The sequence below is a fragment of the Manacus vitellinus genome, unplaced genomic scaffold (assembly GCF_001715985.3).
Source record: "Manacus vitellinus isolate BGI_N305 unplaced genomic scaffold, ASM171598v3 scaffold_105_pilon, whole genome shotgun sequence".
Classification (NCBI taxonomy): domain Eukaryota; kingdom Metazoa; phylum Chordata; class Aves; order Passeriformes; family Pipridae; genus Manacus; species Manacus vitellinus.
Window position 1 is genome coordinate 114464 of NW_021938824.1, and position 19023 is coordinate 133486.

The 19023-nt window shown below is 51.4% G+C and overlaps 1 protein-coding gene across 1 annotated transcript in view; it reads left to right on the forward strand.

Moving 5' to 3' along the window:
* The window catches only part of ANTXR1 (ANTXR cell adhesion molecule 1), a 101347-nt gene extending 82547 nt beyond the window's left edge, over positions 1-18800 (forward strand). The window contains exons 18-19 of the mRNA XM_029963906.1: positions 18534-18621; positions 18796-18800. Coding sequence (XP_029819766.1) covers positions 18534-18621; positions 18796-18800 — 93 coding nt within the window. The remainder of the gene's footprint in view (positions 1-18533; positions 18622-18795) is intronic.
* The last annotated feature ends 223 nt before the right edge of the window (positions 18801-19023 follow it).

Sequence of the window (19023 nt, forward strand, 5' to 3'; positions counted from 1 at the left end):
ACAGCCACTGTGTTACAGAACATCACTTGCAGATTGGTAATTGCAGATTGAAGGGAGCACTTTGTGTTTGTCCCTCTGCAGCAGTGACATAACTCCAGGTGATGTCACCCCCCAGCACCAGCAAAACCAGGATGAGACCTCACTGTGAGACTCTGCAGTGACTTGTGTTAGTTTACACAGCTGAAATGGCAGAATTAGGTCGGGTTTTCCACTTTCTTATTCAGCAAAAATGTGTGGGTTTTGTTTCCCTATTTCAGATTCAGACTAAGGAGAAGCATCCAGCACTGGGTTCAACCGTGCCATTTCTGACTCATCTCCCATCTTTCTATAGACATTCCCATCATTTGAATGCTGATTTAGTCTGTCCTGCCTCACTTTCTACATTGTAGCTGTAGAAATTGATTTTACTGGGCATCAGGAAGGTTGGCTTTGTAACATTTAGAGGCTTCTGTGCCAGGGACCAGGAATGGATGAGGCAATATTGCTGTAAACTGAACTGCCAGAAACTCGACTGTGCTTTGGGAGCCAAATTAGTCAAAAAGAAAAGCAAAAGGCTGCAAAAATAGTTGCAAAATCTGCACCTCACAGAATAAGAACACTCTCAGCACTACTGAATCCCTGCCAAACCCCTTCTGTTCTCCTCTGTGCTACTGTTCTTCTAAGAGAAATTTAAATGCGTGTCCAATCTTAGGATACAAAGGCTGCAGGATTCAGGCTGCTTCAAGGCTCGTGGCTTCTCCCAGGTCAGCAAACATCAAATATTATCTCATAAAACACATCAGTGCTCTGGTGTGACTGGAAATCCAGGGGGAAGGTCAGTGCTGAATTGATGGGAATGGCAGCATGGAAACATCTGCCAGTGCTGACTGCAGCTGCCAGTGCCCTCAGAGCAGAGTCCTGGGGCAGGGAGAGCAGCCTGCCTTCCCAGCAAGGAAAAAATACCAAGGAAAGGAGCAATTCCACAGCAAATCCTTTTTGAAATGAAACCTGTGTCTGTAGGGCAGTGCTGCAAAAGAAAAGGAGCAAATGTTGCACTGCAATGATGGGAAATTTCTCTCCATGCAAACAGTTGTGTGGCCAGAATTCCCTGCCTGGGAAGTCAGGGCTGGGGTGAATGGGCTTGGATCCAATCCCCACCATCAACTGGGAGACTTTCACCAGAATCCCAGTGAGAGGGTCTCTGGATTGCATATAAACACAACCCTTCCTCTGCAGTGGGTGTCTGATGATGTAAATTTAGTATTGTCTCCGCCATTCCCTTCATCCAACCCAGGAAATAGTTCTTGGAATCTCTCTGACTTGGAACAGCACTCACAGCCACAGCTTTGCTCTCCAAAGTCAAGACCCCTTTTGTGATGGTTCTATGGCCTAGGCACTGGGTTCCTTGGCAGGAACATTTATTTATAGGCCTGGCCAGGTCCCAGGGATGCAGCCAGTGGTGGGTGTGTGATGGTGACAGGTACTGGGGAGGTGTGTTCTGACACAGACTTGGAGAGCTGGCATGTCACCTCCCCAGCCTGACCTGCACTGGGGCCAACAGGATGGATCCAACAGGTTCAGATGCTCCTGATGCAGGAGGTGCTGAGGGACAGCATGTGGAGGACAGTCACACCCAGGCAGCCCTGCACATGCACACACAGACTCCTGGATGCTCTCCCATCCCTCTGCTCCTGGTGCAGGGTTTGCCAGGGGTAGAGCTCTCAAAGTCATTTTGGCAGTGGTGAGCCCAGATATAAATTCCTGTGTCCTGTCCATGTGATTCCATACAGCTGTGTTGGATCAGGGGCACAACAAGGACAGACTTGGTCCTCACCAGGCTGCCAAACCTTCAGCAGTGTCTGTGGACTCTCAGAGGTGCCCACTGGCAGGTTTGGGTTTGATCCTGTTCTGCTGGGAAGCACAGCTAAAGGAATGCTCTGCCCAGCCTGGCAGCGAAGGGGCCATCGAAGCTGCTTCTGACCAGTCCAAGCCAGTGTTGTGTTTGAAAGTGGAGGCACAGATGGTTTGAACTCCAACCCAGGTGCCAAGTGCAGACCCAGCCCTGCTGCTCTCAGAGGACAGAACCCTTGGAGGTCTAGAACAGGGCAGCTCTAGTTTTCCAGCTTTTCTGCCTGCTCTCCTCTCTCAGGGTGCTGCAGGGCCCAGGTCACCCATCACTGCCATCCCAGCTCCTCTCAGCAGTGCTGGGCTCTGGTTTGTCTCCCAGGGCAGTTCCAAACCAGCCCCGTTTCAGTCCGACCGTGTGGCCGCTCCGGGGACTTCCCGACACAAACTGCACAAACTCCTCAGACTCAGCTCAAAGCAGCAGCCCACACTGCCAGCTCTGCACAAGCTGCCAGCCATGGACATGACCTGGGAATGAGAGAGCCAGGGACTAGCAAAGCATCCCCCAGGAACCAGCAGCCTCAAATGGAGCCACCGATCAAACACCCACCGCACGGAGCATTCTCAGGCTGGATGAACATCCAAACCCTTGCAGGCAAACTTTATGGCTAGTGAAGAGGAGCTGGAAATTTGCAGACAGGAGCCTTTGACCATACGATATTTCTAAAGACTACAAGGAGGAGCTGTTTTGATAGCAGTTTGTACCTCCTTCCTTCTCTTCTCTTTCCTGAACAAAGGGAAGCAGATTTCAGACTTAGTGTTGTCAAATGGGCTCCTTAATTCACCCACTGATCAAGATAAAAAAGTGAAGCCAGATGAAAAATAACTGAAAGGCATCTCTGTTTGCTTTGGAGCCTGGAAAGGAGCTGGACTGAATCCCAGGGTTACATCATTTTCATATATAAGCAATCCCTCGCTATAATCGGTGACTGCAGCCCCTGCCAGCACACGAGCTGAGCTGCTCAGAAGATTCCTTGCATAGAATGAAACACAGATTCCACTTTAAACCCCACACTGAGTAATTGTTGCTGTTTATCTGCTGCAGCCCACACAGCTTCCAGGGATCTGTGATTTGTCAGGAAAGATGTCCCCTGCCCTGAGATTCACATCAGTCTGTAACCAGAGAGTGATGCAAGGGCAGGCACTGAACATTTGCAGTTTATATCCATTGCAGGGGATAATGTGGGGACTGGAGGTTCCAGTCCTCCTCCTCCCTGTGACCTCAGACAGTCCCTTGTCTTTGCCCCTTGGCTGCTCGGGCCTGAACCTGTGACTGAAGGTGGAGACCCTGTGGGGCTGTTTCCTCCTTCGACAGGCACAGCGATGGGATCGCTGAGCAGGGAGGGCTGGGGCAGGGCTGGATGGTGCTGGAGACAGAGCTGAGACCTCTCCAAGAGCTGCCAGAAGGGAAGGCATCCCTGTCCAGAGCATGACACCAGCCTGAGGCACAGCTCCTGGGAAGCTCCAGCAGCTGGAGAGCCCATGGCCACACTGCAGCCCCTGTGGGGGCCCGGCAGGAGCACACGGGGAGCAAACCTTGGTCTGCTCTGCAGAGGCTTTTAACAAGGCACCTCTTATCCCAGAGCAAAAGGAAAAGAGAGGGATGCTCAGGACCCATTTTGAAGTGCACCCAGAAAGGCTGAGATGCACAAAAAGGTGGTGAAATTCTGGGTTTTTGGAGACAGACCTGGGGACAGATGGTCTGAGGTTACCAACAGACACAGATGGTTCCAATAAGGCAAGGAAGGAGAGTCACATGGGATTCATGTGGGCTTCTCACATTTTCGAGAGACTAGGTTTGCATTCTTGTCAGCATTAATGAGGTTATTTTTATATTGGAAACATCATCAGATGGGGTGATGTAAAATTATATACGTTTTTTAGAGAACTTTATCATTTTTACAGTGGAGCACAGGAATGCTTATTTGTGCAAATTGCTCACAGGACCCAGACAATTCTTGTCTCTTTGAAGTGTCAGTTGCATTTCCTTGTTAAACATTGTTCTGTCAGGAATTTATGGGGTTATTACAATGTGTTTCAAGCTCAGACTTGGCCAGGAACTCTTCAATCAGGGAGCAAATTATAATTTAATTTGTTATTACGTTAATTGCATTTTCATTTTGTGTTTGTATAGATAAATATAGATACAGAAAGGCATAAATATGGAGAAAAAGTATAACAAGCCCATGTGTAATTATGTGTAAAGATGTATCCTACCTAAATTAATGAAGGTGCAGGGAGAGGGGCTTTTTCCAGAACTAGGATGGTTGTAATCACGTAAAACTGATATACTGTGATGAATCTCAGTGACAGGGCTCTGGTACAGATTGGAGTGAGTTGTGATGAGAGGGTGAGGCCACAAAATACATGAAAATGTGCCCATTAAAGTAATCACAGTTGTTCTTTTACTGGGAAAGGAAGAACGTGTGTGTGCATGTGCTGACATACAAATTGGTCTTCATATAAACAGAACAGTCAGAGTATGAAATAAGACACATTTACAACCAAATTGTGTGAACCTTCACTGCAGAAAAGCACTGTGGAGATGGATAGCTCTGGTAATTGCATCCTGCTATTGTAATTCCAGATCTGAGATGTCCAAAAGAGCTGGAGGTTTGTGTGATCTGAGCTTTGGGTGCTAAACTGGGAGGTCTGGAGTCACTCCAGTCTCTGCCATGGACACACAGCGTGACCTTGGCCCAGCCACTGAATGACCTTCCATTGCTCAGAGGCTTTTCCTGTCCTCTGGATGCAGCTGATCCTATGGATTTTCTTTCCCCAAGCATTTGAGAAGGCGAGGGCTGGGTCTCAGCAGCACATGTGAGGGACTAGCAGCAGCCAGGGGTGTGCAGGGTTTGCACCCTGTGGCTCACGTGATGGTACCAGGGCAGAGGTTCAGGGTCTGCACATCCAGGTCTGTACATTTTAGACCTGAATTACTTGGCCAGGTCTGTCCTCGTGGCACCTTTGTCACCTGTGCCAGGAGCTGACCTGTTCCAGCAGACCATGATTGGTGGGACAGCCCTTTGAGCATCCCCAGCTCAGTGGGTGACCATTATTGTGTCTAAAGTATGCAGAGGACAGAAAAAACCAGCCTGAATCATTGCCATGTGACAGTAAAATTTCCTTCTTCTCTGTCCCTTCTTATTTCTTTTAATAACCTTCAATCTGCTGCATAATTGGGTGTTTCACAGAGGAGATCAGCACTGGTTGCTGCACCATCTGAGGAATGGGAATGATTCTTTATTTCTGGCAAATTCAAGCTCCCAGAAAACCAAGTGTCCTCTCCCTGCCTTTCCCTGTGTGGTACAGAATGCTGGGTACTTGCACAGACCGAGCTGGGAAATAACTCGTTGTCTCTCACTTCCCACACAGTGTTGACATGGAAGGGAATTAAATCTAGGCTGGAAAGCTTGGGACAGTGCTGCCACATCCCCTGGGACCTCACTTGTTCATCATAGTGGTGTGATCATGTGCTCCAGGCATCAGCTTAAACCAAACCCACCGTGCCAGGGGCTGTCCAGGTGTAAAATCACACCAGAACCTCGGCCTCATCTGAGGAAAGGGGCAGGAGCAAGTCCAGGGAATTATGGAGAGAAACACTGGGACAATGTGCTGGTACTAATTCTTGTGAACACTAAACAGGGGATCTACAAGACCAGCTGGAATATTCTGTTAATGTAGTTCAAATCCTCCTTAACCACAAGGAACAGCTTTTCTTGCTAGTTCATTCTCCCTCAGCACAGTTTCCATGTGGCTTCCAAAGAAGAAATTCCTCCCTGTGAGAGTGGGGAGGGGCTGGGATGGAATTCCCAGAGAAGCTGTGGCTGCCCCATCCCTGGAAGGGTCCAAGGACAGGTTGGAGCAACCTGTGGGTCTAGTGGAAAGTGTCCCTGCCCATGGCACAGGGTGGCACTGGATGGGCTTTAAAGTTCCTTCCAAGCCAACCCATCGCATGGCTCCCTGGATCAGCAGTGTAGAGTTCCAGCCCAAACTGAATTTTGTGTGTTTATGTGAGTCAGAGCCTTGAGCAGGCACTGCCTCTGCACATTGGGCTGCAGGAGGGGGAGTGCCAAAGCCTTGCAGGGTCAGAGCAATGCTCTTCTGGACCAGGGGGACAGGGGATGAGACCTGCAGGGATGTCTAACTGGGTAAAACTTGCAGGATATATTTTCGTTTGCCAGAGGTCTTGGTACAAGAAGTTTTGGTGCAAGCACACAGATGGTGGGGGGGGTTTGTCAGTCTAACTCAGTGCCACCTCCCCTCTTGATGTACAGGCAGGTGCTTGTGTTTCCAGGCTGGTTCCTCTTCCCCTCCCACCCTCCTCAGCCCCAGGCACTTTACTCCTCTGAGAATCTGTATAAAACAGGGTTTGTCCAGATTTTAGTGCAGCACTGAAACCCTCACAAGGAGTTTTACAAGCTGAGCTTTACAGCAAAGGATGATTTGAATTGAGGCAAAAATGAGCCTGTGTAATGTTGACTTGAGGTTTCCAGAGCAGTGAGGGCTGGGCAGGCTCTGCTCAGGGGTTGTTCCTGTGGGGGGCTCATGGAAAGGGCAGCCTTTGGTGTAATGAGCTGAGAAAGAAGAGGGGTTCCTCGTTTGTTTTAAAGAGCAAAACAAGCCAATGGAACACCCTCGTTCAGACTTTCCTCTGCGTGGAGTGAGTAGTTCTGCAGCTGTGGGTAAATGAAATAACTGTTGGAGTAAAACCCTTCCTGGAGGTAATTCTGTGCTGTGGGGGTGGAATTGCACAGCCCAGGAGACCAGATGCAGAAAAGTGTCCAGGTATGTGAATTCTCACAGGAAACACTGCATTAGGTGTTTAGGTTCTCTCAGAATTCAGAGAGTTGCAGAGAGAATCACCTTGTGACAGATGTCCAGGAAACCCATCCCTCCCGTGCCTGTTTCTTGCTGAGTGAATGTTGATGCTGCATTGGTGTTGTGTTCCCCTCCTGCAGCTTCCAGGAGCAGGCTGGACTTGCTCTCCTTATCCTTATGGGAAAGCCAGGTCATTGTTTCCTGTGGGATTGCAATGAATTCCTGAAAATAATAAGCAGCCCCAGCTGAAAAACTTGGACTGTGTCTGGGTCCATCTGCTCTGAGAAGTTGTGAGGGGAACCCTGGGTCTTACATCAGCAACCAGGGGCCCTCAGGGACTTGCCAGGCACACAAACCCACTCACAAACCAAGGCACCAGCAGCAGATGCTTGACCTGTAATCCAAGGCATGACTTAAACTAGAGTTTAGTTCAATCCTTGGCTTTCTCCAGTCAACCCCCCATCCTGAGTGTGAAAATAAGAAGTACCTGCAGGATCCTGGGCAAATATCCTGCACCAAGTGTGAAAAGAGCAAACAGTGTCAGACTGTGGGGATGAAAGCTGTGCAGACAAAGGCAGGTGGGTCCAGGATGGGACAGTGGCTCCCACCATGTCAGTGTGTCACAGGCTGAAGCACCATGTTGGTGGTGTGGGAGCTGCATCTCCCTGGTCAGCCATCCCTGGTGTTCCACATCTGTAAATCCTGGGACCTGCAGAGCCTCCTGATCCCCTTTGGCTCATACATAGACACATTCCAAACTTGTATGTGGCATTCTGGAAGAGCAATGAAGAGACACAGCAGGGCTGGGCAGGGCAGCAGCCCCCTGTGTGGCAGCACAGCTCCAGCTGTCCCTGTGCTGCTCCCTGGAGCTCTGCTGTGCTCCCAGGGCTCCAGCTCTCCCTCCCTGCCAGCTCTGCTTCCCGGTGTCCCTCGGAACCTGCAGGTCCCTGCTGTGGGTGCCTGAGGCCAGGGATGTGCAGAGCCCAGGCTGTCCCACAGGGCAGTGAGCAGTGGAGTGAGGAACCCCCCGTTCCTGTGTGTCCCCACCAGCAGAAGGCACCTACCCCTGGGACATCAGAGCACATCCCACCAGGGGCTCCCAGGCCGTGGTTGCTCAGAGCCCATGGATTTCAGTGTCACACCAAGGATTGGTCACCATGAGGGGCCTGCAGCAAACTCAGCCCTTTGCAGGCTCAGCAGCAGCTGTGAAGCCTGTTAAGTCCTGCTGGCACACAGGAATTCTGGTTTAACTCGTGGCTGGATTGTTAGAGCTGTATGAAGAAGGCCAGAAGGAACGTAGCAGGTAGCCTGGGCCTGGGCCTGGAGCACACAATCCAACGAAAACATCCCCAAAGCTGTAACTGTTTGTTCATAATTGGATACTGAGGAGCAAACTCTGCCACACAAACCTCCAGTGAGTTCACTGAAAGGCATGAAATGTGTTTTATTAGAGAGTAGCCCCAGTGAGGGGTGATGTGAGGATGGCCAGGTATTACTGATTAACAAGGAACATCACAGAGCACACGAGCAAAATCTGTCACCCTGGAAACTCCCCTGGGTTCTCCCTTATTTTGAATTAGGAGCCTATTTTAGAGGAGAGGAAATTCAGAAATAAAGTAATTGTCTGATTTCAGAGTCGTGAATAGAAACCTCCTCCTGAAGCAAAGAACAGAAACCAGGAGATAGAGTTTCAAATCCCCTGCTTGAGACACCAGACGTGGTCCCTTTTCAGACTGAGAACAAAACCAGCCGTGCAGACCCCCAGGTCACCCCACACCCCTGTGCTTTGCCTTGTTACTGCTCGCCTGATGATTCTTCCCCCTGCAGACTCGAGGCCACACAGGCACTGCCCAGGAGCTGCTGTTTAACCCATCCTGACATCCCAGCTCACGGGGTTCTGTGGAGCCTGAGAACGAAACCGTAACCTTTCCACACACGCTGTTGTGCTGTGGTTTTCCATTAACAGCCATGGAAAAGTTAACCTAAACATTAGCTCTTTTTCCTGGAACTAACAGCTCCAAAGCCAAAAGCCTGGAGATCTGCTCATGAGGCTGTTCTGGGCTGGGAGAGCAAAGACAAGCTGGGCAACCTCTTCCTGAGACAGGGAGAACCCAGCTCCTAAAGGGAGCATCCCAGTCAAACCTTGATCCAGGGCAACACTTATCCCAGACAGAATCACAAAGTTGTGCCTTCAGGACTGATGTCAGAATCCAAGGCAAATCCAGCAAACAGGGATTGCAGGGATGGGAATTATTTCTCACTAAGCACTGGTAGGACAAGTTTCAGTGGACAGTAATTCCCATTTCATTAGCACTGCACAGGGTCATTGTCCTGAGCCAGGTAATGTGAAAACAGCCATCAAGTTGTGTTCATCTCACATTCACACCGTGGAAGATCCTGGCCTGAGTCATGCCCTGTCTTCCTTGCCCAAAGATAAATTGCAGCCAGAAGGATCCTCCTCAGATCACTGATTTCTGGAGGCTGCAAGGCTCTCTCTGCCTCTCCAGAGGGATGTTTACCACTGCCCTTGATGAGTTGTTCCAGTTATTGCTGCCAAAAGAACGTGTTTCCTTTTTCACTTGAGTTTTTCTCTTTTCCTCATACTCAGTAGGTTTTGTTATTCAACCCCCACAAGAAAGGTCAGAGCCTGGTGTGAGGTGTGTCTTTGATGTGTCACCCAGCCTTTCTCCAAGACCAGCTCCCCCTTTCCAGAAAGACAACGGGAAGAACGACCAGATCTTCCTGGAAATGACACCATCCCACAGCACAGATGAGCCAAAAGCAGCTCCTGCAGAAGCAATCAGGGCTGTGGCTGATGTGCACATGCCCCCTCATCTCTGGGAGCCACACTCCTCAGCTCTGGCACGGGCCAGACATGGAGACTGTTGAGCTCATTCCCACGCTCCAATTTGGCTGTATCATCTTGTTTCACTTTTTTTGGAGGAGTTTGCTCTGATTATTTCCTTTCCACAAGGTTCCCCAGCTGGTGCAGTCCTGCACAGTGTGGTCAGAGGTCTCAAGCCCCAGCTGGCAGAGCAGGGGGTGTTTTCAGGGTTGTGGCAGGTCTAGAGAGCCAGGCACAGATGGGAAGGGATGAGTAAATCAGGAGTAGGGTTTCAACGGGAGGTTGAATTGGCAGAACCACTGAGGGCCCCCAGGTGCACAGTGGATGTGCACAGGTATGTGCATAGGGAGCTTTAGTCACCAGCCAGTGTGACTGAACTGGTGCTCTAAATAAGCTCTTCATTATTTCCAATTCTTTACTGTGTTTGCTTTCCTGTATTCAACGAGTGCAGCTTTCGGGTTGCTTGAACAGAACAGGGTCGTATAAACACAAATATAAACCATTGCTTTAACATCTGGATAGACCAAACCATAGCAAGGCATCAAGGAAAGTGGGTTTTCTGCTGCATTTTTCCTGCTGAATGCAGGCAGGATGCTTGTCTGCAGTGTGGGAAACTGCCTCTGGTAGAACTGGAGTTCATGTGTAAGGTTACTTGTCACTACTGTTTGTAAGTTTGTCTTTCCCATTTGGGGTAAATCCCCAAACCTTTTCATGGCTTCAGCAGAAAACACCATTTTGTACCTCTCTGGTCCTGGGAGTTAGAAAGTCAAATCTAGCATGGCTACACCCAACAGAAAACTCTGCTTTTCTGGTACTGGGACCCAAGAGAAAACTCCAGATCCTGCTCCAGAGGTTCCCACACTGCAGTGCTTTTCACAGACTCTTTTGGGATAAACCAGAGCACCCACCATTCTCACTGCTGCCTCTGCAATAAGAGACCAGGTTATTAGAACCCCTCTGGGGTGATGACCTTATCAATGGAAGTCTTCCTCTTAGTTTGGGAGAAAACAGCTCAAGTCTCCAATTTATTATTTATGGAGTGACCGAGGTGGCAGGAATACCTTGGGAAGGCAGGTTTTATGAGCAAGGCTGAGCTCTAGGCTCTGGCTTTAGTAATGAGATGCAGATGGGCCTGGTTTAGTTGCAGTGATGTTTTATTGTACATTTTATCACAGAATGAGACAGTTTGAATGGCTGGTTGGTGACTCAGAGACCCAAAGGTAGCCGGGGAATGAGCCCCTTGCTGCTGCAGGCAGCGATTCCTGGCAGAGCCAGGCACACTCCACACAGGCTGAGCTCACCAAGGGGCTGCCTAACACAGCCCAGGAGCGAGTTAACAGTTTCCTAAAACTGTCTCCAGACCCCCTTGTGTGATTTAAGAGGCAGCAGGCTGCCAGCTCAGCTTTATTTCCAGCTCACAGAATCCTACCGTGTCATAGAAGCTGCCTGGGAATCTGGGGTTACCTTGGCAGGGGTTTGGAGCAGCAAAACCACCTGGAGACCCCCAAGCTGCCCCACCAGTGCTGATCCCAGTGACAGAATGCTGGGGGGAAGCAGATATGGATTATCCTCAGGGTTATTCTCACCCTGCTCTTTCCCCAGTGTCACCTTTGTCCAGGCACAAAGGGGTGCATTTGGGGTGGGAGGTTTGCAAAGTGCCCTTTGCAAGGACCACTTTCCCAAGAGAGGATTCACTCCATGTTGGCTCTGGGCAGTTTTCTCCCTGGAGCCACAGGAGAGGAGCATGAGCTGCCTGTGCTGGTTGGCTCTGCAGACAGACAGACAGACAGACAGTCCCTGCCTCCCCTCCCGTGGGCTCAGAGCTGCTCTCAGGCCCTCTGGGACTCCCCACTCTGTTCCTCCTCCTCTTCCACTCCTCACCTCACACATCTGGGGGAGTTTCATGCCTGGACTGGGTTCAAACCATCCCTGGGATCCTTGGGATGGGGATTTGCCTCCAAAAACTGAGTGTTGGTTTCTCCCATCATGGATGTGCTTTGCCTTTGTAGTAGCTGCAGTCTGGCAAATCATGTCTTTGCAGGCACTAGTGTAACTCTCACATTTATTTAATATATTTAATGGTTGCCTGTTACTTGTTTGGCCAGTATCTCCTCAAGTTTTTGTGAATGCTTGAGTCAGAATCAGATATCAAATCACAGGCTGATTATTAAATTTCCTTTTCCTCTCTCTCTCTCTCTCTCTTTTCCTTCTTCTCTTTCTCTTCTCTTTATTTCTATATTTCTTTTTAATTCTCTCTCCTCCTTTTCATAACAACAGGGTAAACCAGGATATTGTTTATGGAAAGTCTGAATTACTATTGACCCATACAAAATAACATTAAGGATCCTATCTTTTCCAGGGCCTCTCTTTAAACCAGGTAAAAGAAGCCAGTCCCAGTGTTTTATGATCTTAAATGTTGATATTTTTCCAGGTATTAATTCCAGCTTGATAGGAAACCAAAAAAACCAGAAACATTTTTCATCTTTGCTTCAGAAATATGTGCTCCATCTTTGTCTGTTAAAGAGAGAGCTCCTGAGTCCCGTGGAGGGCATGTCCCTGCTCTGGGACCCACTTCCCTTTCCTAAATTCCCTCTTTGCTGTGCCATGTGTGAGCCTGTTCCTGAACAGCTGGAACCACGGAGAGCAGGGCTGGAATGGGACAAAGGAAAAAGCCACGTCCTGGTTTGAGTCCTGCTGGGATGGGGGCCAGAGGGCTGGCTGGTCAGGGAGCAAAAGGATCCTGCAGCAGGCCAGGAGAAGGGTCCATCCTTCCCGAGGGTGGATTCAGCACACTGAACCCCAGGCAGTGTCTGTGCAGGTCCCAGTGTGGTGCTGTCAGTGACAGTCCAGCTCCCTGACAGCTTGCAGAGTCGGTCAAAAGCAGAAAGAGAGGCAGGAGGGGGTGGGAAGTGGCTTGGACGAGGCCGTGGAGTTCCCAGGAAATGCCACAGCTTGGCTGAGGCACCTGCTGCTCTGAGCACCTCTGCCCCCAGATCCCTGCCGGGCACAAAGGCTCCAGCTGCTCTCCTGAACAGCAACCACCACCCTGAGCTGCAGCTCCTGCAGGCTCCTGTCCCCAGAGCCCCACAGCCCACCCTGCCCTGCCAGCCCTGGCAGTGCTCCTCAGCCAGATGGGAAGGACAAAGGGAAAGGCTGGGATCAAGTGTGCAACCCTGGGGCACTCCCAGGACAGGGACAGTGGGCAGAGGAGACACCAGAGGCAGGGGAGACACAGGAGACAGAGGAGACACAGCCCCCATGGTCCAGTGTCCACACACAGCCCCCATGGCAGAGTGTCCATGGTCACACACAGCAGACTGTCCATGGTCACACACAGCAGACTGTCCATGGTCACACACAGCTCAGTGTCCAGGGTCACACACAGCTCAGTGTCCAGGGTCACACACAGCAGACTGTCCAGGGTCACACACAGTTCAGTGTCCATGGTCACACAGCTCAGTGTCCATGGTCACACAGTTCAGTGTCCATGGTCACACACAGTTGGTGTCCATGGTCACACACAGCAGACTGTCCATGGTCACACACAGCAGACTGTCCATGGTCACACAGCTCAGTGTCCATGGTCACACACAGCTCGGTGTCCATGGTCACACAGCTCAGTGTCCAGGGTCACACACAGCTCAGTGTCCATGGTCACACACAGTTCAGTGTCCATGGTCACACACAGCAGACTGTCCATGGTCACACACAGCTCAGTGTCCATGGTCACACACAGCTCAGTGTCCATGGTCACACACAGCAGACTGTCCAGGGTCACACAGTTCAGTGTCCATGGTCACACACAGCAGACTGTCCAGGGTCACACACAGTAGACTGTCCATGGTCACACACAGCAGACTGTCCAGGGTCACACACAGCAGACTGTCCAGGGTCACACACAGCTCAGTGTCCATGGTCACACACAGCTCAGTGTCCATGGTCACACACAGCAGACTGTCCAGGGTCACACAGTTCAGTGTCCATGGTCACACACAGCAGACTGTCCATGGTCACACACAGCAGACTGTCCAGGGTCACACACAGTTCAGTGTCCATGGTCACACACAGCAGACTGTCCAGGGTCACACACAGCTCAGTGTCCATGGTCACACACAGCTCAGTGTCCATGGTCACACACAGTCCCCACAGCTCGGTGTCTGTGGGCACAGACAGTCCAGACAGTCCCAGTTTCCCAGTGTCCATGGCACTGCTCCTGCCTCCAGCCCTAACTCAGCTGCTGGAAGTGCAAGTGTGAGACCACTCAGAGCAGAATTGATTGTTCCTGAGCCTCACAGAGCTGCTCTCTAGAAAAACAACAGAAAATATGAGAATGAACTGCCCTTGCTGATTTTGCTGATTCCACTGAATTTCAGATCTAATAATGTCTCCATGTTGCTTCAATTGTTTCTTCTGAGGCACAGCTGTGACTCTCCCCCCTGAGGGGTTGTGGCTGCACAAAGGGAAATAAAACTCAGCCAAGGCGTTGGACACAGCAGCCTTTCAATATCCAGCCTGTTCCCTACGTTCATACATCCTGGATCTCCAGCTTCTGTCTCCCTGCTAGAAAGACTCAGAATTGGCTCCTCATTCTCAAAGCTCTGGTGTAAACTGTTTAAGGAGTCTTTTCTCCTGGGATTTAAAGTGGCTTTCTGTTGAAGGATGCAAAGTAGCATTCAGTGGAAATGGGTTCATTTCCTGCCTCCTGGATATTCTGACACCATCTTCCACATCCGCCCCATCTAAATTTGGACACCTAAATGAGGTGATGAACCTTGGTGGGGAGCCAAGAGGGGTTGCTAACTGGTGGTCACTGAGACCCTCATAAAGTCCCAGCCATGGGAAGGTCCCTGTGAGCCTGTGATCCCTGTGGTCCCTGTCCCACTGATAGTAGAGACATCCTCTCACCCTTGGTACCTCAGACACTCCCACTGGTTTTACATCCAGACCTCAAGGCTGAACAAGGCATTTGGGCCCCTTTATTTAGAGGATCTTTTAGTGCCACATCCAATTCTATTATCTGTGGGATGAACAGAACTGTGCTGGCAATGAGGAGCCCTGGAAAACCTTGGGTGGGTGGGTGAGTGGCCAACCAACCTGCTCTTCATCCAGACCCTTCTCCAGGTCCAACAGTGCTGACTGGAGCAGGTCAGCGATGCTGAGGGTTTATTTTCCTCCTGCAGTTCACACACAGAGCCCAGCTGTGAGTCAGGCCCCCCTTTGGGTAAGTGCAGGTGGGAAAACATGCCTGGACACATGTTTCAGAGAGAGCTGAGTCCTTGAGAGCTTGAGGGTTAAACTGTCTCACACTCTGCTGGCACAACCTCTGCACTCTTTTTATCATATTGCTAGGTACAAGGGGGTTAGCATCCAGCTCTTTGCTTCAAGGAGCTCTCTGCCTCCTGGACCTGCTTTGCATTTGTACCCAGGGCACCAGTGAAACATTTGCTGCCCCTCGTACAAGGGCACAGTAATTTGTTTCCTGGACATCCCCTTGTCATTCAGTCTGACAGTTCTCCTCCCCGAGGAGCTGCTGGCTTCCCCATCTCCTCTGAGGCAGTGGAGCTGCCAAAGTCCATCTCAGTCCATCTGGACTGAAAACTCTCTGGCATTGTCCCCATCTGGGTGAGAGGAATGTTGAGATGAAACACAAGAGCTCCCTCGGTCTGGCAGTTCTCCAAGGGAGGGGGGAGCCTGCCCTGTGTCCCTGCCCTCCACACGTGCTGGGTGCCCTGCAGGTCCCACTGCACAGCAGGAGGACAGACAGGTCACTGTCAGTGCAGGGCAGCACAGTGAGCTGGGAGCAAAGGACGTGGGAGGGGATAGGGAATGGCATGTGGGAGCTGAGGGAAAAAGCACATCCATGCTGTGTTAGGGAGAGAAGGTTTGAACTCTGGAGTGAGACCAGCATAAAGCACAGGGCAGGGGCAGAGGGAGGTGATGCTCCGTGCTGAGATTTAAAGTAAATAGCTTGGGACAGGCCTGCTGAGTGAGGGAAAGTCTGAACCTGAGCTGACTGGGTCAGGTCTGGCTCTCATGTCTGTGCCCCTGTGCTGTCTCTGCCCTGCATTGGAGCAGCCTGTGCTCAGACTCCAGCCCAGCTGCTTGCCCAGAGCAGCATGTGACAGGCCGTGTCTGAGGGTTAGCAAGGACACAGGAGAATTAATCACAGTGGAAAAAAGAGTTCTGTCATTGCAAAGCAACCCTATTCCTGGAGAAGGAGTCATCTCTGGTCGTGGATATCTGCAGTAGCTCGTGAGCAGGGACTCTCTGGGTCATAGCTGACTGCAAGGACTGATGCAAACACAGTGCAGGGACAGCTGGTGTGACTTGGGAGCCTCTTTTGTCTGATAATGGCACTGCTGAGTTGTCCCAGCCTGTTCTCACCAATAACAAATCAAATCTTTGCCAGTGTCCAGGACGCACAGGATGTGCTCCTTTACCCTTCTGAACTGTGCCTTAAGTACGAGATGGCTTGTGGTCCTCAAGCCCTGCCCCAGCCCCAAATCCAAAGGTTTCTGAGCCTCTCTGCATCCTCCTCGATGCTCTCAGGGCGGTGCTCAGTCCCATTTGGACCAGCAGCTCCATAACCTCACTCCCAGAGCATCCAGACAGAGCATCTCTCCATACAAAAACAACTGCAACTTTCTGTTCTCTGGCCACGATTTCTGACTTCTGCTGCTTTTTGTTCGGGTTTATTTTATTCTCATCATAAATAAAGAAAACAAGCTAGTGCAAAAAATGGTCTGAAATGACTAAAGTTGCATGGCAGGAGATGTGGCACTGGAACAAGGAAAACATTCTCATGGGGTTTTTTTCTGAGTAGAACTGGTTTATGTCAGGGTCAGACTTTGCCTCACTCAGCAGGCCTGCCCACAGTATTTACTTAAAATCTCAGCAAAGTGCATTAAAGCAGAGATAGGAGCCCAGGGAGAGCAAATGGGCCCGGGGGTGCTCTGGGCTGGGGCAGGGAGTGCTTATTGCAGGCTGTGCTCTGCCCTGGTTTGGGCAGCCCTGGAGATGAAGGATGTGTGGAGCATTCCTGCTCCCTCTGGCACTTCATTTGGTGTTGGCATTTGTCCTGTGCAAGGGCTGGAGAACAAGCCCCACTGCACAGCCAGCAGTGGCAGCTCGTTGTGGGGGCCATGGTCTCCCTGTCCCTCCCCAGTGTTGTGCTGTCAGGACAAACCTGACAAGCCTGAGCCTCGATCCTCAGGGAGGGGCATCACCGTGGGTGTGTTCTGACCATCCCAGGGGCTCTGCTCTGCCCCAGCCCCATTCCTCACAGAGAGCCTGGTTGGACCAGAGGCTGTTCCTGCAGCCAGAAATGCAGGGCTCAGAGGAGCAGCCCAGGGTGGGGGGGTCACCTTGATGCACTTCGAGGCACTGGGAAATCTCTGCCTCCCTTAAAGGATCTTTGCTTGCCCCAGACAGGCTGAGCTCGGCTGGGGCTGCTCCTCCAGCCCCAGTGCTGGGCAGGGAACCCCTTCCCTCTGAGGGCTCAGGCAGATGTTCCTCCACATCCCCAGAGCACAGATCCCACTGGCAGAGCTCCTGGAGAGGAGCTGTCTGTGCATCCCTGGGTCACCCTGTCTGTGCATCCCTGGGTCAGCCCTTCCACACCAGCTCCCCTCTCCCCTCCTCCCAGCACCACTTCTCCCAGCATCTCCCTTGTTCACTTTGGGCCCTTCCTGCAGAGCATTTGTCCACAGGCTGGGAGGAGATTCAGAGCTGGAGAGAGGATTTAAATGACTGATGTTTTTACCCCAACAAATCTACTCCAGCCTGCAGGGGCTCAATGCTCCCTTTGGCGTTTTTTCACCAGGAAAAACATTTACTTTGGGAGAGGAAAGAGGCAAACAGAAAATAAGCCCATGTTCACAAGTCTAAAAAATAAAGAATGGACACAGAAATCCTCTGGTGCCTTTTAGGATGATTTCATATCTAAAGGAATGAATCCATAATACAATAGTGCTGATTCTGACATTCGAGTATTTACAGTGGGATCTTTTGCAGGTGGAACTTTGGAGAAAAAAAAAAAGAAAAAAAGAACAGCTCAGAGGGCAAAGGTTTTGTTTAAAAATGTACAACAAACTGTAGCTTAGCACCAAAGAGTGAGAAAAGCAGTTTATTGGCTTCTCACAAGCACTTGAGTATCAAGACATCCCGATGAGGAATTAATGCATTTCAGGAAAAATTCTGAGCAAGAAACTGTCTTTGTTAAACAAACCTTCCCTTTTGCCTGGTTGGTAAATGGTAGAAAGGGACACAAAAGCCAAGCGTGGGAAGGAGACAGAGGCTCCAAAGGGGCAAAGCCCAGATTTTGTGCTGTTGGAAGCTCAAGGCTGAGGTGTGGGAAGAGGCATCTGTGGCTGCAGGGACAGACCATGGGCTGTGCACAGACTCCAGTGCCAGCTCTGAAACACAGGAATGGGGGACAAGGACAAGGGGGAATGGCATTCAGCTGATGGAGGGCAGGTTTATATTGGATATTAAGGCAAACTTCTTTACTCAGAGGTGGGGAGGGCCTGGCACAGGGTGCCCAGAGAAGCTGTGGCTGCCTCATCTCTGGAAATGTCCAAGACCAGGTTGGACAGGGCTTGGAGCAACCTGGGGTCGTGGAAGGTGTCCCTGTCCATGGCAGGGGGTGGCACTGGATGGGCTTTAAGGTCCTTCCAACCCAAACCATTCCCTGATTCTGTGGAAAAGGCTCCTGCAGTGTCAGCAGGACCTGGAGTGCCCCGTGCTGTGCTGGGAAGATCCTGGAGCTGGAGATCAGGGGGGAGGTCTCCTCCTGCTCCGCAGCCGGAGCTGTGTCGGGGTGTCCCCCTCGTTGCTCAGCACAGGAGTTGCTCTCCAGCCCTGGGGAGGGCGTGGGGGCCGTGCCCGAGCACTGGCACTGGGGCAGATGTGGGCACGGCCGGGGGTGGCTCAGCGGGGATGTTGCCTCGGTGGTAACTCTGCTTTCCCCGCTCTCTCGTTCCAGGGCCGCTGCATCAACTTCACCAGAGTGAAGAACACCGAGGCCCCCCCCAAGTACCCCCTCAAAACTCGTACCCCCCGTCAGCTCCCCCGCCCCCATCTACACCCCCCCGCCCCCAGCCCCCATCTACACCCCCCCTCCGCCCCAGCTCCCCCCCACCCCCCACCCCCCCTCCCCGTCCTCCACCCCCCCCGCTGCCCCCCCGCCCAGCCCCCCCCCCCCCAACCGGGCCCCCCCTCCCTCCCGGCCCCCCCCTCGCCCACAGTCTAGGGGGGTCGGCCTTGCTCCCGTCTCTTCCACGAGTGTCCCAGAGGCTCTTCCAGCAGTACTGTATCACATCCCTCCTGGGGGGAAGGGGGCAGAGGAACCGGAGCCTTCCTGGAACGGGTGACAGCAGAACCAGTGACTCCGTAGGCGTCTTTCTCCTTTAGTTTTCTCCTATTTTTTGACTCCCTTGTGCATTGGTGCCACCAAACTATCGCAGCAAGAAAAG